Source organism: Emys orbicularis, chromosome 15 (assembly GCF_028017835.1).
Source record: "Emys orbicularis isolate rEmyOrb1 chromosome 15, rEmyOrb1.hap1, whole genome shotgun sequence".
In the NCBI taxonomy this organism is placed as follows: domain Eukaryota; kingdom Metazoa; phylum Chordata; order Testudines; family Emydidae; genus Emys; species Emys orbicularis.
Genome location: NC_088697.1, coordinates 33,202,202 through 33,228,096, shown reverse-complemented (window position 1 = coordinate 33,228,096; position 25,895 = coordinate 33,202,202). Strand labels below are relative to the sequence as shown.

Sequence of the window (25,895 nt, the reverse complement as noted above, 5' to 3'; positions counted from 1 at the left end):
TCTTCCCAGGAGTGACAAGGAAGAGTTTAAGGGGAGGGGGATTGGTGGTAGGCCCAAAGGCAGTGGAGGCTGGAGGAGAGAAAGGCGACTCTCTTCCAGGAAGGTCAGTCCTAGTTCCAGTTTCCACCAACTCAGCTTCCTGTCTCCCTAGGCACAGAGACTCCAGCGAGACCTCAAGGCCAGATGGCATGCTACCGGTAGCAAGCTATCAACACGAGGCTCTTGAACACGAATATCTCCCCTGGGGGAAGACATGGGCATGTGCTTGGACTCAAGACTTCACCGACTTGTTCCCAGATAGACCACGGAGCCTTCGAGTCTTTCTTCATATTAGTCAGCTGGTGAAATTCACCCTGGGATCCTGAAGGAACTAGCTGAAACAATCTGGGAACCATTAGCGATCATCTTTGAGAACTCATGGAGGATGGGTGAGGTCCCAGAGGACAGAGAACGGCAAACCTAGTACCTGTCTTTAAAAGAGGAAACAAGGAGAACCCAGGGAATTATAGCCCAGTCAGGCTAACTTCAATACCTGGAAAGATACTGGCGCAAATTATTAAGCAATCAGTTTGCAAGCCCCTGGACGATAACAGGGTTACAAGTAATGACAAATCCATGTCGGCTAAGAACAAATCATGCCAAACCAACCTAATTTCCTTCTTTGACATTGTTACTGTGGAATAGTGGATGGGGGGGAAAGCAGCAGAGGTGAGAGATCTTGATTTTGGTAGGCTTTTGACGCCGTCACACAGGACATTCTCAGAAACAAACTAGGGACATGTGGCTTAGATGAAATTATCAGAAGGTGGGGGCAAAACTAGTTGAAAGACCATGCTCAGAGAGCAGATACCAATGGTTTGCTCTCAAAATGGGAGGGTGCCTCTCGTGGTGTCCGGCAGGGGTCAATCCTGGGTCTGGTACTATTCAATATTTTCATTAATGATTAGGATAGTGGAGTGGAGAGTTTGCTTATAAAATGTGCAGATGACACCAAGCTGGGAGGGGTTGCAAGCACTTTGGGGAACAGGAGTAGAATTAGAAATTAACTTGAGAAAGTCAAGAATTGGTCTGAAATCAACAAAATGAAATTCAAGAGAGACAAATGCGAAGTACTACACATAGGAAGGAAAAATCAAATGCACAACTACAAAATGTGGAATGACTGGCTAGGGGGTGATACTGCTGAAAAGCATCTCGAGGTTATAGTGGATCACAAATGGAATATGAGTCAACAATGGGATGTAATCGCAAAGAAGGCTAAGCTCATTCTAGGATGTAGTAAGAGGATTTGCTGCTCCACACGTTGGATTCAAGGTTGTGTTTACCGGCCAAGACTATGCCAACGATGCTGCCTTGCTTGCAGTGAGGTCACAGAATTTCAGCCTTGCCCTCCAAGGTCTTCAAGATGCCACCTGCACTATGGGGTTGAACAGACGTCCAAGATCCAGGCCACCAGAACACCCTGTGCAGGTGGGGTCGAGTACCATGGAGAGCGTGGACAAGTTCATCCATCTAGGCTGCAAACAGAGTTCAAATGATCACAGCAAACCAGATGTACTTTGACTAATAGGTCTCACTGCCTTCTGCATGAAGTCCATGTCTTGCTTATGGGTGCAAAAATGTCTGTGCTGAGATGAATTTCAAATCTATCAAACCTGTGTACTACCTGTATTGCTATACAGGCCAGAAACCTGGACCCTCTTACAGGCAGACTTGGAGCAGCTAGAGGCATTGCATAGGTGCTGCAGCACCAAATCCTGAGCATAAAGTTGTTTGACTTTGTGCAAAAAGTCACAAAGATCTGGCCTTCCTTCAGTTGCTCAGTTTACTCAAAAGTGGCATTGGAAGCTCTTCAGCCACGTCACCAGGATGGAAAAAACACGCCAGCACATCGCGCTCTCAAGCTCTCTGTCAACATCCCGCAGGGCCAGCCCAGAGATTGTGGATCTGCTGGATTGAGCCAGATCTGGAAACTTCACTACACAACGCCTGGTGCGACACCATCAAGCATGGTCATTCTGGCCGGTACAACGGTGCTTAGTACCCTAGGCATGTTTGCCGATGAGGATGTGCTAGCTTGATTCACTGTTGTGTTATTCTGCTCTTGCATTTTTTTCCTTCTCCAGGCAGAGGCAGAGAATTATGGTCATGTCTTCCCCTGAATTATTTCCTATCACATACATTAAACACACCTCCCGCAAATGGCTCTTTTGTGGAATTCCACTTTTATTCTCTCAGAGTCCAGACCCACATTGTTCAGTCTGAAAGTTCACAGATGATTTCACCTCCGCAAATTCCCCTGGGACCTGACCAAGTTGGATTCTTTCTGTCCCACACAGGTTTGCCGCCTTCTCCTCTGTCCTCAAACACCCTCCCTTGTGTGTCCCCTCTGCCTTCCTTGCCTTTGTCTAGCTAAACCCTTCTCAACAAAACCCTACCCAAAAAATAAATTGTAGCATTAAGATGGGGTTTGCAAACCCTCATTTGGTTCCCTTGGCCTTTATTGTCTTTATTTTCCACTGCCTTGTCTGCCAGGTCTATTTAGACCATAAACTCTTCAGGGAAGAGAGGGTCTCTGGTTCTATGCTTGTATAGCGCCTCGCACAATGGAACCGTGGTCTGGTTGGGGTCCCTAGGCACCACCACAATTCAATAATAAATTATACGAATCATTATGTTATCACCAGCAGTGCAGATTCTGCAGCTGGAACTCTGAACCGTTTGGCTGGAAATGGAGCAAGGTTTAAGGAATTCCAGCTACTACCCTGCAGCAGTGCTGGCTCTGCCGGGCCCAGAGGAACAGGCACCTGCTTGTGTCAGTAGAGCCGGGAGATCGGGGGAGCGACCGGGGCCGGTTCTCCAGAGTCACAGCTGCGTGTTAAGGGGCATGTTCACTAACAATTCAGAGCCTGGCGTTTGCCTCCCGAGACCCACATTTCTCTTCCTGCGCCCGCGCTAGCAGGGATGCCGCAAGGGGGATTGGCCAGCACCGTCAAACCGACAAGATGCAATTCTGTTCTTTGGGTGCTGAACGTCCACGGCTCGCCCTGTCCCGTGGCTCACTACCCAGAAACACTCAGACGACTGGCTACAGGGCATGGAGGCGACTCCCCAGCTGTGCTCCAGGAAATGTCTGAGCAGGTTAGAAGTGCCGGGCGTTTCCTCACTTACCAAACAGGAGAGCATTAGTCATTGTTCTGGGTCTGCAGCACCCACAAGGAGACACAGAGCAACCGCTGGATTTGCAACCCTGGGCCCAGCTAGCCTGCATGCCTGGACTTCATATCGTTGTGTGCTGTGGCAATGCATTGATGGCCCTCCAAGATTCATCAACCCACAGGCTCCATTGTGACCATCTAGGCTGACCTCCTGTTTAGCACAGGCCAGGGAACTTCCCCCAAGTAATTCCCAGAGCAGATCTTTTAGTAAAACATCCAGTCGTGATTTTAAAATGGTCAGAGACGGAGAATACACCACTGCCCTTGGGCAATTGTCCAATGGTTAATTACTCTCACTGTTAAAAATGCACCCTGTATTTCCAGTCTGAATCTGCCTGGCTTCAACTTCCAGCCTTTGGATCGTGTCCCACCTTCCTCTGCTAGACTGAAGGGCCCATTATCAAACATATGTTCCCCATGGAGGTACGGACAGACTGCCCTCTAATCACCCTTTCACCTCTCTTTGTGAAGCTAATTCGATTGAGCTCCTTGAGTCTATTGCTATCAGGCAGGTTTTCTAATCCTTCCTGTGGCTCTTCCCGAACCCTCTTCGGTTTATCAGCATCCTTCTCAGACGGTGGGCTCCAGAACTGGACACAGCACTCCAGATCAGGAGCCCGTCCCGGTGGGCTCTGCAGGGACATCATGAGAGACAGACCCTGCCCCCTGGAGCTGACAATCGACAGAGACAGGGTGAGAGGGGAAACGGAGGCGCAGGACGGGGAGCGACTGGCCCAAAGGCACCCAGCAGGTCAATGGCAGGAGTCTTTCAACACCTACTTCAGTGCCCTACCCACTGGGGCCACCCTGCCACATCCCTCTCACGAGACACTGCACGAACCCACCCATGGGTGCTGGGCTGCTTGGCTTGTGGCCATACAGCATCACGCTGCCACGCCTCTAGCTGTGGGCAGTCGGCCCCTCCCCATCTAAAGCACCCACTACTACAAAAGGAGACAAGGAGAGCGACACGTACCCCACAGTCCCGGCTGGCTCGGCGGCTCTGGGTCACGTACTGGACCTGCCAAGGCAGGGGCTGGTACACGAGATAGGGCAGCGGCTCCTCATGGAACAGGCTGGTTCCGAGCTGGGTTGTGGAGAAAGGCAATGCCGGTTAGAGAGAGAGACCGAGACTCGTCTGTACACGGACCCGCTGCCCACTTCCAGGGAGACTAGCAAGAGCCCGGGCGCATGTTTGCACCGTGCTCTCCTGTGCGCACAACTCCTTCCTCTCCCTTAGGTCCTGTGACATCCTCGCCACATGCCTGGGGGCAGGGCAGGGCCAGTACCCCACTGTACACATGGGAACTGAGGCCCAGTGAGACTAAGGGACTTTTCCACGCTCACACAAGAGGTCTGGGGCAGGCAGGGAACTGACCCCGAGCCCCAGGCTAGCACTTTAACCACTGGGCCTTCCTTTCTCCGGTTGGTTAGATACTGCAGTGACGCAGGCTCAGCGACTCGCCAAGCGGACCTGGGGAAGTAGGATGATAGTTACATTTACAATATAACTTGTAACCTGAGGTAACGCACCAGTCCGGGTGCCAGGTGTCACTCAGATGCCAGCCCAGGGCCGGGGGAAGTCTTGTGACCCCTTTGGGATTAGGTTAAGACCCCCAAACCTATTTGAGAGGCCGGAACGTTTGCAAATCCTTGTGCCTGCTGCTTATGCCCAAAGCCCCTTTTGGACACATAATCTTCCACTGGTGACATCACAATCGGCTGCCAGGGAAATGGTTCCGAGGTCACAGGCAGCAGATTACGAGGAGAAGATGGGCCCAGTGCCACAGGCAGGCGCAGAGTTACCACTGAGGTTTGCCATGTGGCATCGGGACGTCCCGCAAGGCCCAGCGGTGGGGATAGCACAAGTGGCTGGAGCTTATTGCCAGGCGTGTTCTGCTCACAGGAAACGCTCCCAAAGGACCCTACCCCCTGTATCTCCCCCGGGGTCACTCCTGGACAGCTCCCGCTGCATGGAGAGGGAGCAGGTCTGCCGGTAGCTCAGTGCATGGCCTTGGGAAAGCCCTTCCCTTTGCTCCACTATGGGGACAACAGCTGCCTCCTCGGGCATCACAAGGCTGAATTGGTTAACGTTCGTAAAGTGCTTTGAGATCCATGACTGGCTGGCGCCAGAGCAGGGTCTAAGAAGAGGGACGTAGGGTCAATGCAGACAGATTTCCTCCTCCCCCAGTAGGAGTGTTTCCTTAAACAGTCAGTAGGTTGAATAATTACATAACGGGCTTGGAAATTGACACAGTTTGAGAGAAGAGAAATTAGTGTATTTTCAGCCTCCCCTGGTTCCCCTCTACAGAGAGCAGCTGAGAGGCTTGACTGCAAAGTAGATCACTCAGATTTGAGCTGGGGGACCCCACACGAGGCAGAGCCTTTGCCCCAGACAAGGGAAGGGTGGGAAATCGGCAGTCTGGGAATCCCCCAGCCCCATGAGCTCTGTCCCCATTAGTCAGATTTGCAGAAGCAGCAGCCGCCGCCATCTCCAGGGAAGAGCCCAGGGCTAACGCTGGCTCCAGTGTGTGCCCACGTGAAAAAGGACCGCACTGCTTGGCAGAGCCGTCACTAAGGATGATAAACACCCAAATACACTTTAAGCCAACACCGTGGAAGACTCGCTTTGGTTACTAAAGCCACTGTGCTGGAGAGGATCCCGCAGCTGCTTTCTACGACCTTCACCTACATCATGTTCTCTCCAGCCACACTACTGGAATTTGAAAAAGGGGGGAAACACCCATTGTGTGAGATGAATGGAGCCCAAGGAATAGCAGGCATCCCCGAGCTTGCGGCGTGCCCCAGACAGCGCCAGCTCTGTGCAGCACAGCCAGCGCCATCTGCTTTGGAACCCCTGGCCATGAACCCCACCTTTCCGGGGTCAGCCGTGGCCGCAGGGGCTCTGCCGGGTTTGGTCGCCAACGCACGAAGGAGAAGGGAGGCCAGAGGCTGGGGGAGTTCCGAGCCAACAAGAACCAGAGTTCCTAGTGTCCATAACATAGCAACACCTCACACACTCTGAATTAACTGAGTAACAAGCTCCCTAGAAATAAAACCCGTCAGTACACCAAGCAAGCCCAAAAGCCCAGCCTGGACTCACCTGTCCGAACGCTCTCACCATGAAGAACAGCGCAGTCATCAGTGTGGCCAGCATGGTCGGACTCTACAATGGGCTCCCCCCGCCTACAGGTAACAGAAAAATCGTCCGTGAGAGAGACCCGATTGTCTCAATGTCACCAGCAACTGAAATGGCCCCTTCTCCGGCTGCAACAGGGCAGACAACTCCCAACCCTTTAATGAGCTTAGCGCTCATTCTCCTCCTGCCAGAGTAATCGTTTGCTGTCCTTTCGCTCTTCTAATTGCCGGGGCTTGTCCAGCATATACAGCACCAGTGCATCCTCTTCACCCACCCCCTTTCGAGAAATGAATGGGCCCACCGAGTGAGGATTTAAAGAAACAGGGATGTGGCAAAGGCAGGCGCTGGTCTGTGGCTTGTGGGATTACAATAGCACAGCAATGCCTCTAGCACCCAGTCAACATCTGCTTTTCAATTAGGGACGGGGATTTTTCAGGGCTTTGCAATGCTCCCTACACGGCCAAAGCTGCTGACAGGGCTGGGGGGAGGAGGGACCTGGCTGCTTCGATTATTGCCATGACAAATTGATGTGTATCAGACCAAGATGCACCTGGATAGCTGGCAGGGTGCTCTCTGCCCAGTTCCCCGAGACCCCACCTGAGCTGGAGGGGGGCAAACCCCAAGGTACAGTGCAAGACACTGGCATTTAATTAGGCTTTTAATTGATTTTTCAAATGTAATTAGCAATGGCTGGGGTAAGGGAGTCCTCTGCCAAAGCAGGGCATGGAGCCTCTTACTGAGCCAGCAATAAGCACCGTAGCTGAAAGCAACCCAGACAAGGGGCCCCTACAACCAGCAGGCCACAAGCAGTCACGGAAATAAAGGAACCATTTACTTCCCCACGTGGAACTCGGCATCACCCTCCTTCTTAACATGAGGTCAGAGAAAACACAGCCCGGAAAACATACTTCCAAAGCACTGATACTAGAGCGATGGGTGCTGGACACAGCCCCTTGGGAGACCGAAGCTGTCCAGGGAGAGGCAGGCAGGCAGCTATCCCCACAATTATTTGACTTACCTCGAGGAAAGAGGCCCCAGGAAAGGACAGCCTAGGGTAACGCTCCATTGGACTTCTGCTCTAGCTGCCGTGACCCTCACCCTCACACTCACACTCACACTCACACACACACACACACACACACACACACACACACACACACACACACACACACACACACACACACACACACACTTTTTAACAGGTTTCAGAGTTGCAGCCGTGTTAGTCTGTATCCGCAAAAAGAACAGGAGTACTTGTGGCACCTTAGAGACTAACAAATGTATTTGAGCATAAGCTTTCATGGCCCACAAAAGCTTACGCTCAAACACTTGTTCAGGTGTCTCGACTGCTCAAACGCGCTGTTCAGCCTCCCAGCCCAGCAGGCCTTTCATCACAAAAGGATCGCAGGGCGCTTGACGGAGTGGGCTGAGCACAGGAGAGAGGATGGCAAAGCTGGAACTAGATGGAAGAAGAGAGACCATCAAACCCTTGGAGTAGACTCCTTCCCCCCCAGCTTAGTTTCCTTGGCTCTTCTATTGCAGCATCTCATCCACTAGGAATCACTCTCCTCTTGGGCAAAATCCAGCACTTTAACAAGTTTTACTCCCCAAGAAGAGCTGCTTTTCAGTAGTCGTCAGAGCGCCATGTGGCCCTAATCGGGGCAATGGAAGATGAGGAGCCAACACTCCCCTCTGGATTTCTCCCTGGCGGTCAATGTCCACGGGAGAGCGGCTCAGGAAGAAACAGGAGTTTCAACAGCACAGGCAAATAGTCTTCTCACCTCGTTGGGGGCACCAGTGGGCACGGTTCTCTTCTGCCAGCTCCACACAGGACCTCGGCTTCCCGACTGGCAGTGGTGGGAGCACAGAGAGAAGCAGGCCCTCGGAGAAGAGCACAAACACCCCACATTAAACCAACCGCTGTGGGAGTCACCAGGGGCTTTGCAAGGACACTGGTTTCTAGGCAGACAATCAGGCTTCACCTGTTCTATGCCTCACAGGACACGGCCGGTTTTATACATCACCATCCTGGGACGTGGGCTTTTGTCATGAGTTTGCCCTTTCCCCTGGTGCTGCCGGGAGGCACTTTACCGGACACTTGGGAGCAGCCTTGAGTCAGGCTGGCCATGGTTTGGGCATGCTGCGCTTTGACCTAGGGAAGCAAGGAGGCAGCAGAAGCAAGTCCATAGCTGGCCCCAGCCAACTGATCTCTGCGGTAGCAGCAGCGGAGGTCACTGGGGTGAGCAGAGCACAAGGCAGCGGCGTGCTGGGGCAGTTGGAGGCAGAAGAGAAGGCTCCTGGCGCCAGTGGCGGGCGGATGAACGAGAGCCAGGGAGCCACAGACCAGCCATTCGGGAGCTATCGCACAGCCAGCCGTATCACAGTAGTCCATGACGCACATCCATGGCCACTCAGGACGACAGCACCATGCAGCCCTCAGACCCGGAACGAGCGATTCTGATGCAGGTGGTCTCTCTATAAGCCCCGGGGCTTCGAGGGGGTGGTCGGCAAGCTAAGTCTCCTACACGGAAAGCCATGCAGGGGCAGCACAGAACCAGCTAGGAAGAGCTCAGAGGAAAGTCATCTGGCTGGCAGAAGGGCTGGAAGGGGAAGAAAAGAGTGGTAGGAAATGAGAGGGAAAGAGAGAAACCACGAGCAAAAAGGGGGCACCGATCCTGCCTGACTCACAGTGAAATGGCTCTCTGGGCGATCCAATCAGCAGACTGCGGTGAGAGCCGGGTACTGAAATAGCACTTGGGAAGACACTGTTAGAAAAGTCGATAGTGATGGCCAATCCGCAGAGTTACCCAACTTTAGCACGTCCCCAGGTGTCAGCCAGCTGCCTGGGGAACCGCCAAGTAACACAGGGAGAGGTGGTCCCCACCAAGTACCACACAGCACAGGCACAGCGCTGTAGAGACCCCACCACACCTTTAACAAGCGTGGCTGTAATTAACTCCACCCCAGCCCTGATCTATTCCAGCCACAGACACCACTCCCTCAGCCCTCCAGCCGGTATCGCCCTGGTGTCTTCCAGCACAACACCTGCCCGACCACCTTGGCACAAGCTTGGGAGGAGAGAGCCACTGCAGAGGTGCATGGAAAGGGGTGGGAGAGACGCCTGTGAGAAAACCTGGCTCAGGGCTGCCCATGATGAGTTTCCTGCTGGCTGAAAGCTGCATGGACACTCTCTCTCGTAGCTCGGTTTTCTAGCTCCCTAGTACCCCATTTAGCACCCTGACCAGATAATGAATAGACTTGTTTGTGCAGTGTGCAGCGGTCTTTGAACTTGGCAGAGGCTACCTTGACAGGATAACAGCAATACAACTTGGAGAGGAGTGAAGGGAGTGTCTGAAAGTGAAGAGCAAGGTGGGTACCAGGGCTGGGTTCGAGGGAGGGAAAAAAATCTCAGCTGGAAAAAAAAAAACCAACAACAAAGCTGCGAACACCACCACTGTAAAAAATAGAGCCGTGTCAATTTAATTTGCATACAAAACAGGATACAGCTTAAAGCGTCACAAGGGGCAAGGGGAAAAAGAGACCTGCGACAAAAACACAGTAATGTGGTTACTAAAATAGTCTTTTACCCACACGCTCTCTAGAATGTACTGGTATGATTCCATGTCTTCTGCTGCGTGTGCTTTGGGTATAATGTCCGAATGACTGCAGAGGGGTTCAATGCTGGGGAAAGCCAGGACAAGTGGGGCTGTTAACAAAAATAGCTGAGAGCTGCCATGTAGTTTTCTCAATAGCTGAGAGAGACTAAAAGCAAAATCCCCGCAGGCAAGGATTTGTGTAATCTGGTACAGCGGGCAGGAAACCTACATAACAATCCATTCTTTCCTGACGGTTCTCAGTGGTCACTCAAGGCCTCTCAGTCAGTCAGTACTGCTAAGTGCCCTAGGGTTTCTGTCCTTAGGCAAGGACACCAGCATGCTGTGTTGTATCAGCAGTGCCTCTGGGAGCCACCTGTCCTCAGCTTATCAGCAAGGAAAGGCGTAAGAGATGCTAGTGCCAGACCCTGTGAACACAAATCCACCCCCCTGGATCTGTCTGCAGAACCAGTCCAAGCCCTTGTGTAAGGAGAACAAAGTCAGGTAGCTCACATTGAAAAAGTTTGGTATTATTTAAAAAGTTATAAAATGTAAAAACAGACATTTTCTCTTGCTTAAAAATTGAAGTAAACAATGTTCTGTTTGCGTGTAAACACATCCCTGAAGCATTTGCAACCCAAACTACTGCAACCAAGTGCTAGCGCATGAGAATCAGAAAGCAAAACGAACCAGACAATGTCACTTTCGGTTTTAGCCTATCCTCATTATCCAAGCATAGAAACGCAAACACTGTGAAAGGGTGGAAAGCTACAACTTCTGTTTTAGTCATCTCTGGTAGGAACTGTTTGAAGGATGATTTCTCGTCCCTTTAATGCAGATTTTTAGTCAAACAATAATGGCCAGAAAGAAAAATGTTGTTGAAAAAGCATAAATATCCCAAGCCAGCTTGGAGGACTGATGGCTAATGACACAGTACCACGCAGCAGCTGGAAATGCAGCCTCTACCCCCCACCGCCGCATTTCCTCCTCGCTGCCCTGACCCAGAACTGAGGCCAGGATAGGATGATATTTTTTAAAGGCTGTCTTCAGGCAAATGCCAAATGGGTTTTTAATTTCCACAAGGCAACGACTCAAGCTGCAGCCACTCAAAGGGACTGGTCCAACGCTGAGGAAAGCGTCTCACAATGGACGTCAGTGGCTTTGGGATTGGCCCCCAATTGGGGAGCTGACAGATACTTGGCACCCTCCCAGCCGTACAATCCCATTGCTCATCTGCTCCGCACTTTTTAGAGCTGCACTGTCTCGGGGGGCTGCCTCCTCAGGGTCAGGCACTACAGTATGAGCGAGTGCTCGGACACAGACGTGCCTTTCCCACCCCAGAAAAGCAGCCGCTCCAGAGCAATGCTGGCTTGCACCACACTACTGAAACCAACTGGAGGGGCCCAGCAAATGGAGGAACTTAAAGCTAGGTGTGCGGCTTCACGGGCGGCTGCAGTCAGAAAAGCGACCGTGCAAAGCAGAAACGACTTTATCCAACGTCAGCCTCCACTCTGGCCCAGTCAGAGCCGTTTCTCTGACCAAACCAGCTCTCCCCCACAAGTCCTGCAGACTAGATACAGACCCAGCAGCGAGCCAGCTCCTAGTCTGCCTCGCGTATCGTCAAGCTCAGCCCTTATCGGAAATGGCCCCAAGCCAGCCCAAGTCTGGAGCTGGGCTCCCCCAGGGAGTGCGAACACTTGGCTTGGCGGGGGCTCTATCTATTATTGGTGGTTATTCAAGGCCACACCTATTCGTATAGTTCCATTGACATCAGTAACAATGGGTGCATCACTGGAGACCAGCCATAGAGACTCTCATGACAGCCTCTGCCCACCATGTCCTCCAGCCTGGCTCTCAGCAAATCCAGACTGGAGAGAATCCAGACAGACTCCCACCACAACCGCACAGTTCGGGGGAATGGGGAGGTCTCCTCCATCGCATCAGCCCTGTAAGCCATCCCCACCGGGCACTGCTGGCCCTATGGCTTCTGCTCTGTCAAAAAGAAAGTGGGTTTGTTAAAATCCTTCCCAGAGGCGTAGCCTCCACTGTCCCCTGAATACAAAACATTTTCAACTAGAAACAAACTCAACATTGGATATTAAAAAGAATCCTGACTATAACAGGAAAAGAAAACCAACTGTTCAGTCAGGATGTGGTGCCCAGAAGCTCTGACTATATTGCTTTCGATTGTGCTCTTCCATGTAAAAAATTATAGACATTTGCTTTTCAGTCTCCCAAGCTCAAGTTTGTGCCACAGAGGCCTGGTCTGAGGTCACCTGCAACCCCTCTTTGTTGTGAATCCACAGTGCATTCTTGTCCTCTAGCAACAGGTTTCTGTTGGAATTCACCACCTCCCCCGCAACAAGTTATTCCAAGTCCTCGGTGAGTCACATTTCCATCAGGTGATTGCTGGAATACTAATGAGGGAACTGTTGATTTATTGAAGTCCTGATATTTCACCACTGGATTAAGCAGTCTATAAAGTATATTTGAACACATTACAGGATTAGAAGAATTCACTTGGGAAGTCCACTTCCTCCCGCCTCCTGGAAAGAAACTTTATTTCAAGGGCAGAGCAAAAAGACAGACAGACAAGAGACTGCTGGGTACCACTGCAACGCACTGTATTGTAAGAGGGAACAGAGCACGGCTATGTTGCTCTTTTGCCAGGCTGTCTCCTGGGGCATAGGGCTGGGAAGGCTCTGCCCCTCTCTGCTGGGGATCCGTCACCTTTTAGTAGTGATACACTTTAATTTGGTTGTTTTCATCCAGTCCGAGCTGCACCAGGCCAGGGCTGCTGGCAGAGGGCTTCTGTGTGCTTGGAAAGAGAGGACTGGAAGTTGAGTGAAGGAAAAGCATCGCTTACATGTGAATTCAGCCTGCGTGAATGTAGACATGGGAGGAAGACAAGTCACCAGGAGCAGGAATCAAGCCTCATGCTCACATGTTGTATTCAGACCTCTGCACACAGGTCAAATAGACTTAAAGCAGGATTATGGGACTCAAGACAGATCACTCGATCACAGGGACCCAGAGATTTGTTGCCCATATCAACGTGCGCGGCAGAGAGTTACAGCTGCAGCATAACGCTGTCGAGAGCACGAGAGACCGGTTACCCCATTTAACAGCACGGGGAGATTTCTTTTTAGTGGCTCTTTTCCCTTTGACTCAATTGCACAGCACAGTAACCATTGCTTCTCATCAGAAACTGCCCACAGCACAAACATCAGTGCTGTTAGATGTCTGATGGGGACCAGGTGGGGGAGGGAATATCTTTTATTGGACCAACTTCTGTTGGGGAGAGATTGAGAGAGAAACTTTCAAGCTACACGGAAACTTATTCAGTGTCCCCCAGCTACATACGAGGTATAACAGATTGTTTAGCGTAAGTAGGTAACACATTTCTCTCCCCAACAGAAGTTGGTCCAATAAAAGATCTTACCTCACCACCTTGTGTCTCGAATATCCTGGGACCCACACGGTTACAACTACACTGCATACAGGGATCAGACTGACCCCAAGAAACTAAATCCTTCATTTCCCAGCTCCTCCTCTGCCATTGTTCCCATGACCACCCAGAGCAGTGCAGTATCTCAACTAGAAGTGGCAGCGGTTGGGGCCATCACTGCAGAATAGCGAGGCACAAAGAGAAGGGATTTGTCTAAGGTCACAGTGAGCCAAGACACAGCTGGGAACAGAATCCAGGAGTCCAGAGCCTGAGTCCACCTTCTGCTCTAACCACTAGATACACTGTCCCTTGCAGGGACCAAAACCAGGAGGCTCTGAGGTTTCACAGCCGCTGCTCAATGCTTTGCTGCTCCATAGTCACTCACCGCCTGCTTTCTGCTTCTACCGACAGCACCACCAGGAGTGCAAATAAAGACAACACCAAAGCAAAGGATACACTTTTGAATCTTTCTTGAAATTTTCTAGCCATTTCTTGTTGGCATCAATCATTCCTTGGACACTAGTCCTGTCTGTCTCAGGGCCTCGAAGCTGGGAACGCTGGAACAGGCGGATTTGCTCACTGTCACGACAGAGAGAGAAAGAAAGGTATGGTAAAAAATGAGCCAACGGATTAGAAACTGATGGGTGGCTGTGGAAATAGGCACAGCTTGATGCAACAGAAAGCAACCTCTTCTTGGCCCAGTGTCCTACCCTCCGCTCCCCTACCAGACTGGGAAGAAGTTTCAGCAGCCACGTTACTCAGCTGCTGCCATTCTCCTGGTCTCTCTAGCATCACAAAGCCTCCGTTGTTGGCAAGGACCCCTGCATCCCCAGCTAACTCCATAGGTGTCTCCATTTACCCCATTATCCACTGCTGACAGGCAGCACCAGTACACACTTCTTCAGGAAGAAAGGGGGTAGGCAGCTCGACACTAGTCCCTGCCCCTTGAGAAAAATGCAGTGCTGTTGGGTAGCAAAAACCCAGCAGAGAAAGAGAGAGACAGATAGACAGACAGACAGACACACAGGCTAGGCTGAACTTCCACCTACTTTAACTGGATTAAGATACAAGGGAGTTGGAGAGAAGTGGGAAGAGAAAGTTCAGGAAATTAAGCTCCTATCTCCCCAGAGGTGTTCCCCTCACTCCAGGTGCTGCTTCGCCAGGCACGAGTTCTATGGGCATGGGAAAAGATTCTTAAAAGGACTGGACTGCCTTCAAGGTTTGGAAGAGCAGCTGTTCAGCACAGGTGAAACACCAACTCTGAGCCTGGTGTAACCCAGGCAGCAGAGAGCTGTGCTACTGGGGTGGTCCTTTGCCAGTCTGGAACTGCAAAATAGCAAGACTTTTGCAATGGACTAGACTTGGGGGTTGTACCCAAGAATCTCACCACACTTTCATTCTAACTCATTGCTCTGCAAACGCAGTGATCACACAAGCGTCCACTTGCAAAATGGTGACTTAAAATCGAGCAGAGCCAAGCAGCTGCAGCCCTATTGGACTAGTCGCAGAAAGGCATTCTGGGAACAGTTCCTGGGCGAGGGAGATTCTGCCTACATGGGGGGATCATTACAAGAGGCCAGGGAGTCACCAGAGGAGCTGCTCCTTGAACAGGGAGTGCTTTGTGGTCATGCCCATCACCACGGCATCACAGTGGGCACTGCACACCCAGCAAGAACTCAGCTGCAGCGCTGCAGATAAGAGCCTCTTTTATTAACAGAGGGACGTGTTGCCTGGGAAAACAGGTTCATCCCCTGCTCTTTTCGAAAGGTATCAAAGGATCTTTTATTTCCACCTGGCCACCAGGATCTCAACAACTCAGCTAAAAAGACACTGTCGCCCTGAGCGCAGCAACCCCTCCTAACCAGGCCGGCACTGCAGCATTGATCCTAGGTGTGAAATCACACTTGATGTGGGACTGGAACCTAGAATATTCTGGTCTTGAAACAAGAGTGCTATTGGCTGAGCCTTACTGGGAACACTACTGTAAAAGCTGCAACTGAGTATTTAAAAGGGGACCTGGCTAATAACTTAACTCCGAATCTAACCTATTTGATGTAACAAGTAGGTCAGAACAAAATCATATCTGACCTACAAACCACACCAAAGAAAAAAAAACAGCCACACTCAAAAGACCAGGAGTCTTACCCTGCAGGTAAATAACCTAGATTGCTGACCAAAGGGGCAGGACTTCCACTGAGCGACGGGAACCCACCTGGAAGAGAGAGAAACATTCAATACAGATACAGAAACATACACTACAGGAAAGGCTTCCATCTTCCTGGCCATTGTTTGCAGTACACGCACATTATCCCTGCATGGTGCAGTCACATGCTGAGGCGCTTTTGGACTGTGCTTGTGGGAAAGCTTACAGCAGGATCTTCTGGTGCTTCCCACTCGGTTTCCAATGGGAGGCAGGGAACAAGAAACGTGCAGATTCCCCCTCCAATTCCTGTTATTTATTCTAACCTTACATCCTCCTCATCTCTAACTTCTATTGGGATCCCCCCCTCAAGAATGGGACATCCCTTATTTCCACTAAGGCCTGGTCTACACTGGGGGAGGGGGGGAAATAGACTTAAAATACACAACTTCAGCTATGAGAATAGCGTAGCTGAAGTCGACGTATCTTAGGTCGACTTGACCCCGCGCTGGGAGGACGCGAGGTCAACTGCCGCCGCTCCGCCTCTCACCACAATGGAGTACAGGAGTCGATGGCAGAGCGATCGGCGATCAATTTATCGCGTCTACACTAGACGCGATAAATCGATTGCCGATCCGGCGGGTAGTGTAGACCTACCCTAAGGGGAAAGATTGAATAGGAACTGCATGATTCTTGATAAGCCTTGATGCCTGAATTGTAATACTCTATGCTCCTGGTTGTCGCCATGTTCTGAAAGTGCGTTACTTTCGTGTTGTAAGGACTGGCATTTCATTGCTAACACAGTCCAAGGCCAAAATGGTCCAACACGTTGCCCAAAGTTAGACACCTCAATCCATGCTCAGGCATCTGGCATAATGGCCTAATTTTCCAAAGGAACCGAGCACTGCGGTTCCCATTAATTTTAACACTATCAGGGTAGTATCCACAGTCAAGAGATAACAAATGCATGAGACACAGTTGTGGTAAACCTGGGTTATTTCAATGGCTCAGGGCTGGGAAATCAGAATTTTTGGGGGAGAATCATCAGAATTTCAGAAAAACACAAGTACAGTTTCAGAGGACAGTTCTGAATTGTGGGTAATGGGAGTTTACCTATAGCATGAAGAGAACAAATTAAAAGCAGGAGGACTAAATTCTGCTCTCAGAGTCACATGCCTCACCAGTGGACTTCAAAGCTCAAGGGCAGAACTCACTACAGACTCTTCTAGGGAGAACATCCTCATTGACAAGAAGGAGATTGGCATGGAACACAGGAGCCACTCCAGAGAGGATACAAGTCAGAATGGATGATGGGTATACGCCACAGACGACATCACAGAACCCGAGATGCAACCCCTCCATCCGCACAGATTGTGCCAGGGATGCCCTGTCTGTGCTGTGTTTAGAGTTTCATCTCTAATAAAAATAAGCACCACTCTCCCAAAAGAGCCCGAGGGTTTCCTTGCCCCCAAAAGCCAGAGAAGAGGGTCTCACCCACCTGGAATCTTCCACGTTCTCCAACACCATTTAAATGGCACATGAGCAGAGGGCCTTGCCAGCGTCACAACCTCCAAACTCAGGGCCAGGCTAGGGAGGCAATTCCCACCCGCAAAATGAGGCAACAGGGCACAAAAAACGTAAGTCAATAGGCCCCATAAAAATGTTTGTCTTAAGGCCCCTTACGGCACTTACCCATGTTTAACTTTAATCATCTATTTAAGTCCTAATGAAGCCAATGAGACTTAGGCACGCACTTAAGTGCTCTGTTGAATCTGTACCCAACTGTCTAGGCCAGGGGAATATTGTTCCCTTAGCGCATGCACACAGCACTTCATAGACACTGCTGTCAGCGGCTGGCCCACATCAAAGCAGACCACATTCGAAGAGGGCGTATAAAATAGAACGACTAGCAAGAATTTTCAGAGTGAAAACAAACCTGACATTAATCTTGGGGCAGCCCTGGTTTGGCTGGCTAAGGATTAGCAGGACTAGGGGCTGGGGATTTTGTCTTTGGTTAAAAGGTTCAAACGGGATACAAATAGAAAAGGAAAATTGGCTCTCCTAAGGAAATTGTAAATTGGGAGCCAGGTGTATCGTCTGTCTCAACCCCCCCACCCCCGTCAGTGTGTTTCCAGCCAGGCAGGGCAATCTAATAGAAAGTTCCTCCTCTTCTTTTGCTCACTCCTTTAATGACTGCTATTCTTGTGCAAATGTCAGAAGCTGAAGTGCTCTGGAAATGGTATAATGAGATCAGCTTTGCACTTCACTTCCCGGAATGAGCTGCTGTTATCTCCTCTTCTTTTCAAATCTGCCACGTGCCCAAGTCCAGGGAGCTACACACACCAGCTCCTCGGACGGTCTGCCACCAAAGCCCATTGTCGATTAGGGACACAAAGTCACATTCATTGCATCTGTGATTTTCACGCTCACCTGCTGAGGCGAACGGCTGCCCCTAGCACAGACCAGTCGGTCACTAGCCCGGAGCTCAGTCTTGCACAGAAGCTCCACTGGTTCTCTTTAAAGAGCTTCCATCACATTGCAGGCACTTCAGGAGGAGTCATTCCCCTTCAGAGCCGATGCAGAGCCATGAGTGGGGAAGGAAGCAAGAGTACAGCTCTCTATTACACCCTTGCCTTTTAACCCTCCGTGAGGCCAGTCTGGGTCTATCTCCTGTCCCATCACACTTGCTTGGTTCTGGCCCTACCTGAGTCAGGCTGCAGACCCTGTATTATGCCCATTGTATTAGCCCAGCCTGCTACAGGGAATTGAATTCTAGCTTCACTTCCCTTCAGCAGAGATTCCCTGCGGGTAATTTTATACCCAGCGCCCCTGGGCCATGTAAACTGCAGAGAGAAATTACCTTCATCCCAGAATAGCCCACACTGGGCTGTCTGTCCCAAAGTGCTCCACAAACTATACTGGACTCTCTTCTCTGAGCAATCAGATCCAGCTACATCTGGAAGGGGGAGACAGAAGCCAGCATGCTGTACAACAGGGAGTGATCGTGGGCAACTACTCCTGCACCTCCAAAACTGTCACCAGCAGAGTCCCACAGGATCCACACCCGTCCCCATACTATTCGACAGAGAGCCTCAGAGAGCTGGCAAGATCCCCCAGGCCAAAGCACCAGCAGAGTGCAGACAGCACACAACTCTGGGTCTCCTTCATGTGAGAACGTCAACAGTTCTATCAACAGCGAGCTGAATTCAGCACCTGGCTACAGCTGAACCCAGACAAGACTCAGGTGATGCTGGTAGAAGAGTGAGAGCTTTAAAGAACTTGACTCTTCTGTAACATCTCTTACTACCATCGGCATTTACCTGCAAATTGCTAGGTCAGTCAGCAGCCCTGGATCCTTCGCTGCTACTGGCTGCGCTAAATAGGCCCCTTCCACCTGCAACTGGCCAGCAGATTGCACTCTGTCCTGTCAGAGGCAGCCCTGGCCATGCTGACCCATGTGCTCACGATCACCAGGCTTGGCCTTTGCAACTTGTATCTAGGAGTGAAGCCGCATGCCCTGACAACTGGTACAAGGCACAGCAGCCCGTCTGCTCATGTCACAGACCACTGTGAACACGTTGCCCTGGTCCCCAGCGGAACAGAGTCCAGTTCAAGGCCTCTGTCCTGACCTTCCAAGTCCTCCGCGGGACTGGCTCTGGCTACCTGAGGCACAGCTCTCCCTCTACAACCCCCGCCTCCCTGCAAACTACATTCCCGCAGAGCAAAGGAACGGTCAGCCCCAGGGGCAGGCTCGGGATGCAGGACAGACTGTCACGGCAGCTGGACCAAGGTTATAAAACTCGCTCCCGGTAGAGATAAGAGACCAGGGACTTCACGGTACTCAGAACTGAAACGACACTCACATCTTTGACTTACCTGTCCCACGAGGTGCCACGCGCACACACACAAAACCCATCGTAATGACTTGGGCCATTTCTCCTACAGACTGGGAAGGGGGAACCTTGTTTCTATCTTAAATACCTGGGGGAAGCGGAGATGCCAAGATTCCTGCTGACATTATGGGATGGACCATTGCATCGTTAACGTCCATGCAATACAGATGGGACCTTGTTTTATTTTTAAATGAGCTCATTCATAACATGCCCACGTAGGATGTTTCATGGGACTCCATTCATCTACCGTGGGAGGATGAAGGGTGAGTCGAGGAAATCGTCCAGTGCCAGGGAGTGAGCGGAGACCGCTCCCTCAGCTTGGTCAAATAGGGCGTGTGCCCTTACTGAGCAGTCCCACAGGACAGCACGCAAGAGGTACATAGAAGTGACAGCACAAAATCAATGGCCGTAGACATGATAAGCAAACCCGGAAGGAGGCGGAACTGCAGCAGACCCTTACCTGGGAAATACTTGCGCCATTTCTCTGCCAGTATGTTGTCCACTGACTGACCGGCCGTGGAAGAGAGGCTGGAGTTCAAACCGGTGCTCCATGCCCACTGGGTAACCAAAGGAATCGCAGCAGAAGGCACGATGGGGCCAGCAGCCTGGGCTCTTGCCAAAGAGGTGTACGTGGAAAGAGGAACCCCATCACTGGGCAGAGCAGGCACCGGCATCGGCACCTGCACAGAAGTGAAGAGCGGAGGCTGCTGATGGTTCAAAGAGCCCAAGCTGCCAAGGACCCCGTTCAGCTCAGCGGTGATGTGCTGCAGAGTGTTGGTCAAGTGCTGGATCTTGTCGAGCTGGGGGAACTGGACGTCTGGTTTCAAGTCAACTAGTCAAAGAAAGAAATACCCAGATCACCAGAGGGATAAGATTTAAAGGAGACCTTGAGTCTATCCCCACAGGCAGCACCATTCTCCAACATCTCCCCACCAAGAGCAACTTATCCTCCCATGCACTCCGTCTCCATGCTTCACAGAGGCTGAACTTTGTACATTCAGCTAAGCGAGTGAGGCAGTCTGGCCGCAAAGACCACGGGGCAGTTCAGTTTCATGTCGATGAGCAGGGAACTTTGGCTAGAAGGCTGGTCAGGTGTGGTGTGGAGGAGAGGAAGTTGGGGAAATGAGATGAAAAGGGACAGGATCCCGGAGATTCCAAGGATTAAACTCTGATGGGGAAAGGAGAATACAAAGGGACACCAGGCACTGGGATGGCAGGGCTGAAATACTGCTTGCAGCACAAGCCCTGATTTGCAGTATAAGTGCGCTTCTGTCCTTCCTGCCCATTACAAGTTTATGAGCGGGGCCGGTGCAACGAGTGAGCTTCCGCTGGGCTCTGCGACAGCCACCCATCTGTAGAGTGCGGATTTCCCTTGCAAATGGCTAGCTCTTTGCAGAACAGCACAAAGCCTGCTCACGACACTAAAATGTACAAGAACTCAAATACTGGAACAACAGGAGCCTGATATAATTAAACTGTACACAAACTGAGCAGGGAGTCAGAGTGGACGGATTGCACTCCACAGGCTCATGCACATCACAAAGAAACCTGGTGCCATGGGAAGTTTATAGGACCATGGGGATTTTATCAGTAAGGAGAACCTTCATTCTAGGGAGGGAGAAGGTCTTAAAACTTCTTGGATTCTTACAGATAGTTCAATTTTTATTTTTTTAAATAAGGGTGAAGTTGTAGCCATCAGCCTGGCCAGCATCTCTGGAAAAAGCACAATCCTTCTGCATGGTTACCCATTTACTGAGCGCACTGCTATTCACACACACTGCTCTAATCACGGGACAGTAAAGAACAATCCCAACAGAAGCAAGGCACAAGGAATTGCAACAGCCTCTCTTGCCAAGGAGACAGGGAGAGGAAAGAAGCCCAGTCCGCCAAACTGGACTGATGGACACCAAGAAGTAGGGCAATACGGCCTGGCTCTAGCATCGCTGGGGAGGGCTCAAGGTTTCTGGCACCATAGTGAAAACCACGTATTTTAAGCCACATTCATAATGGGGGTAGAGATTCAAAGGGGAGCCTTCGCTCTCAGAGCCACATACACACAGTGCTACAGGCAGGGAATAATTCTTGGTACGAAATATTGTGCCTCGAGCGCTGGCATAGAGTTCAGAGTTTAACGGGCACAAGCGAAAACAAGACAAGGCAGAGACCAGGAACACACAGCGGGAGGGGTGTGGTGATGCAGAATGTCAAACACTGGGTACAATGCACAAAGCTCTGAAATGCGGCCATGGCAAGACACACTGAACCCTTACATTTGTGCTGAGGTACATCTGTGCTGCTCAGGCTGGGGGTGTCTTCGGAATCACTAAGGTCAAAGGTTACCACCTTTTTACATGCAGCACCCTTCAGTGTATCTTCATCAGAAAGCTGGTCAAGAGAAGGAAATATTTACAGGGGGGGCAATAAAATAACGATCTTCTACACACTTCTGTTCCTTGGGAAACCAAATCAGGTCTAAAGCTTCTGCGACTCCACGCTAGATACCCCGTAACTGCTCTACACAGGCCGCACTTGGTGCTCTCGCATTGGAGTGTTATGAACCAGGTGAAGATAGCAGTACAAATGTGGTTCCCTGCTCTTGGGTCAGCGAAGGCTGGGAGTGTTGCAAAGGAAGACGGCTCAGTCTACGGAGGGGGCAGGCTAGGTTGGGGACCGCACATTACAATTTCTGCAGTGACTCCCTGGAGTTAGAAATCATAAGGCCCAGCACGAGGTGAATAGGCAGGGAGGTGTCTCTCCATTAAGAGCTTGACTTTCAAAGATGCTATGCTCTTCGATCTCCTGCTGATCCTGGGCCTATGGAACTCACCCAAGTCACTGATCGAGCTGGGAACATTTCCAGGAGCGCTGGCTCTCAGACACCTCCCTTAGCCAGTAGGCCATCCTAGATGCTAACAGTACTCACTAGCCAATGTGTCCTCAGCTTCTGAAGACCCCAATAACCAAGTATTTTTCCTGCTTACTTACCATAGAAACCCCACGGTCACACAATTAAATGGTGAGCAGGTACCATGCAAGCCGAGGGAATGTACAGTATCTAATCTCACCCATGTAGACAGTTAATATAATCTCTGTTTAACCAGCACAAAAATTGGATTTTTCTATTTTTTAGTGCATCAGAGACAGCACTGACTCACTTCTAGCCTCATGGGCTAATTCTGAAGGAAGAATCGCTCATTCTGCTCTAACAACCGTGCTTTTTCCACTCAACTTCTTAACTAAAAACAGAAGCCTGCCTGGCAAGCTGCTCACGTCAGAGAAGCTCTCCATCCCCCAGCCCCTCTTGGCTACACAGCTAGTGCATCATGTGGATTCTTTCCAGTTTGGTTTGTAGTTCCTTGCAGACCTGTGACCAGCCTCCTCTCCCCACTGTGCTCACACACAGGCAAACAGATGCCAGCCAGCTCCCAAAGCAATCCAGCTCCAGCCACCAACCCTCAGCCGTCAACTAACCGGCCCTCACTGGAACTGAAATCCCTATGAAGTCCCCGCATCAGGGAGTGAATCTGGCTCTCTCTGGACACTGCTCTGTGGGCGTGTGGCTGGTTAATGCCAAGTGATTGAGATGCTGGCAGTTACCTCTTCCAGCAGCGAAGACTCCAGTTGGCTCAGCTTCTCTTCCTTCTTCTTCAGCAGCACCTGTCCTTTCCGCATGGCCGACTTCATCTTGTCCAGCTGCTCTGACTCCTGCCGTGGAGCAACCGCCCAGCCAGGGAGGGAAATTAAATCAGAGTGATGGGAAATCATCGGTTTTTCTGATTTGGATTGTTTAGTCATTTAAATCATTTTAACCCAACACAGAAGATGGTGATTCTGGAGTCACAACACAGCCCAAACCCCTAGCAGCACAGGAGGGAAGGGGGCGGGAAACTCTTAAGCTTCTCAACAAAAGGAAGTTACAGCTCCCAACCTGCCCTTTCCACAAAGCCAACTGCTTTGGTGCTGCATTTTCAGCCAGCCACTTGTTCTCATTGGAAATCCCATGGCAGCGTGTGGGTAACAGTTGAGGTGCTAACCACCCTGGTATCCCGACCAAATTACAGTCTGAGTCATTACATCCTACATTCCCTAACTTCCTGTCACACTGGATAGAGGATTCTTCTCGACTTCCTGTTCCAAACGTTGTGGAGGGATGCTGAGCACTGCGAAGCAGCCTGCGACCATCACACCAGAGGCCATGGCGTGATCCCTGTGTACAGTCTGTGTATGAGCTCATTTAGCAAATGCTTTAGCATCCATCCGCAAAGAAGTGTAAAATAATTGCAAAAACCACAGCTACAAAACTGCGGGCAATAGAATTACCATGAGTTGCTCATCCCTTCCTTTGCAATTTGCAGAAGGTTCTGTGATGTGGCGACACATCCTCTGGAGTGTTGCCACATCACAGAACCTTCTGCAATTTTACAGAATGTCCAAATTCAGGTATTTCATCCGTTTTGGAATAAACGGAGTTAGGTTTTTATCAAGCTAGTTTCTCAGGTGATAAAAGTACCACATTGCATATTCTAGCAGAGGCTCAAAGGGCTTTACAAACGTTAATGAATTAATCTCTACAGCCACCCTGGGAGGTAGGGGAGAATTTTAATCCCTGTCTCACAGATGAGGAAGATGATGTGCATAGTTTAACAGTAACTCTGGTGCCCATCTGGAGACACACGGGGCTGATTTCCAGGACGACGAGCACCTCCAGCGTCAAGTGCAGTTGTGGGTGCTCGACCTCCCTGAGAAAAGTCAGGTCCTGCCTGTCTGAAGTTGGGCTCCCAAACTCAGGGGCCACTCTCAAAAACCTGAGGCTTAGTGGCGTGGCCAAAGGCACACAGGAAGTCTGTAGCAGAGACAAGAACACGCTTTGTCCCTGGACTCCCACTCCTAGGCCGGAACCACAACGCCACCGGGGTCTCCGAACACAGGGGCGCCACCTCACCTCCTCCAAGTTCCGACGCACGTCCTCCAGGAGCTGAGAGCTATCTGGGTCCTGCACTGCCTCCTGGGCCTGCTGCATGTTGTGGCGCCACTGCTGCTTTGCAGCTTTCAGTGCAGTGTGCCTTTTCCTCATGGAGCGAGTCTGACGCACCAGGAACTCCTTGGCGTTCTTTATGGAGACGCCTTCTGCCGAAATGTAGTGTCTGACACTGCAGGAAGGAATCGAGGGAGAGAGCTTTTAAACGCCATTATCCTGGAAATAGGTCAGCGCTGCTCTCTGACGTCAGGAATTTCCCAATGGTTTTGGAGGCTGGTTTTCTACCTCACTTGCATAAACCGGGCAAGTATGATAAAACCCCTCAGTGCAAATAGGGTTGCTTCTCCTGTACAACGTAGGCCTCGGAGATGCCGTCAGGAAGCATGCCAGCCCCTTTCTGTAGCTGCAACAACCTTGCATACCAGCCACGATCCGCAATTCATTGACTCATCCACTAACGGCTACACTATTCCAGGTGCTATAACCCATCAAGTTGTGATGCTCTGTGGCAGAGGGCAGCACTGCACTCAGCCTCGTTCTCTTGGGCTGTGCATTCCACACTGCACCTCTGACGATATGCTGTCTAAGGAGAAGGTATCGTCAATGTGTTACATTTACACACAACCGCACGGACAGCATTTTTCAAAGTGGCCGGTGTGCTGATGCTTACTTATCAAGTTGGAGGTCACTATCCTCATTGCTGTGCGAGGTTAAGGAAGCAGGCTCTCTGGAGGAGTGCTAGAGGTTTAAACATTTCAAAATCAATTAATATGCGAATGAAGGAAGAACCTCATAAGCCCAGGAGAACGAGAGTATAGAGCGTGAATGACAGCAGCATGGAAACTGCCCTAGGCATGGAAACTGCCCAGTGCAGAGGAATGTTTCTCTATGGGAACACTTTAAAAAACAAAGATCTCCTTCCCTGCCCAAGAGCTGCTTTCTTCCCCAAGTTCCCCAGACCAGTTTCGTACAAGAGCACCCCAAACCTCCCCAACCAATGTGCAACGAAGGTAACAAAACCAGAGCAACACATTCCTTTTTTATTTTGAAGGACAAAACCCCTGCAAATAATGTCAGCACAGAGGAGTAAATTAGGGGTTCAGATCTGCTCCTTTGGGGGCTGGGAGAGGGAATGGGGAACCGTAAGGCTCTGGAAAGGGGTGTTTCTATGCAGCACTTTACTGCTTTGGAGTGACACAAGTGATACAGTAAATCCCTTGTCCACATCAAAGTGAGAAACAACAAATCCAGTCCCAGGTATCTCACTGCCCTACTGGAAAGACTCAGGGAGCTCTGAGACTCGCAGAAGCAGCCATCGTTACTGGGTGCTCAATGTGACCACCTTATAGCAGACGCCGATAGCACCCAAGACCTCGGGGGAGCCTAGGACCAGCAGTAATCGCCTTGGAAATGCCAAGGCTCTAGTGCGACAAGTGGCCTTCGGGAGACGCTCTAGGATTACATTCCCTGGGGTATATAAAGGGGA

General features: G+C 50.8%; 1 protein-coding gene across 1 annotated transcript in view; it reads right to left on the bottom strand.

The window, feature by feature from the left end:
• Positions 1–12,683: 12,683 nt before the first annotated feature.
• CEP164 (centrosomal protein 164) overlaps positions 12,684–25,895 on the bottom strand; it is a 66,171-nt gene continuing 52,959 nt past the window's right edge. Inside the window, exons 24-31 of the mRNA XM_065417178.1 lie at positions 25,080–25,147; positions 24,374–24,581; positions 23,029–23,136; positions 21,702–21,816; positions 19,892–20,263; positions 15,544–15,610; positions 13,855–13,977; positions 12,684–12,783 (exon numbers count right to left, since the gene is read on the bottom strand). Coding sequence (XP_065273250.1) covers positions 12,684–12,783; positions 13,855–13,977; positions 15,544–15,610; positions 19,892–20,263; positions 21,702–21,816; positions 23,029–23,136; positions 24,374–24,581; positions 25,080–25,147 — 1,161 coding nt within the window. The remainder of the gene's footprint in view (positions 12,784–13,854; positions 13,978–15,543; positions 15,611–19,891; positions 20,264–21,701; positions 21,817–23,028; positions 23,137–24,373; positions 24,582–25,079; positions 25,148–25,895) is intronic.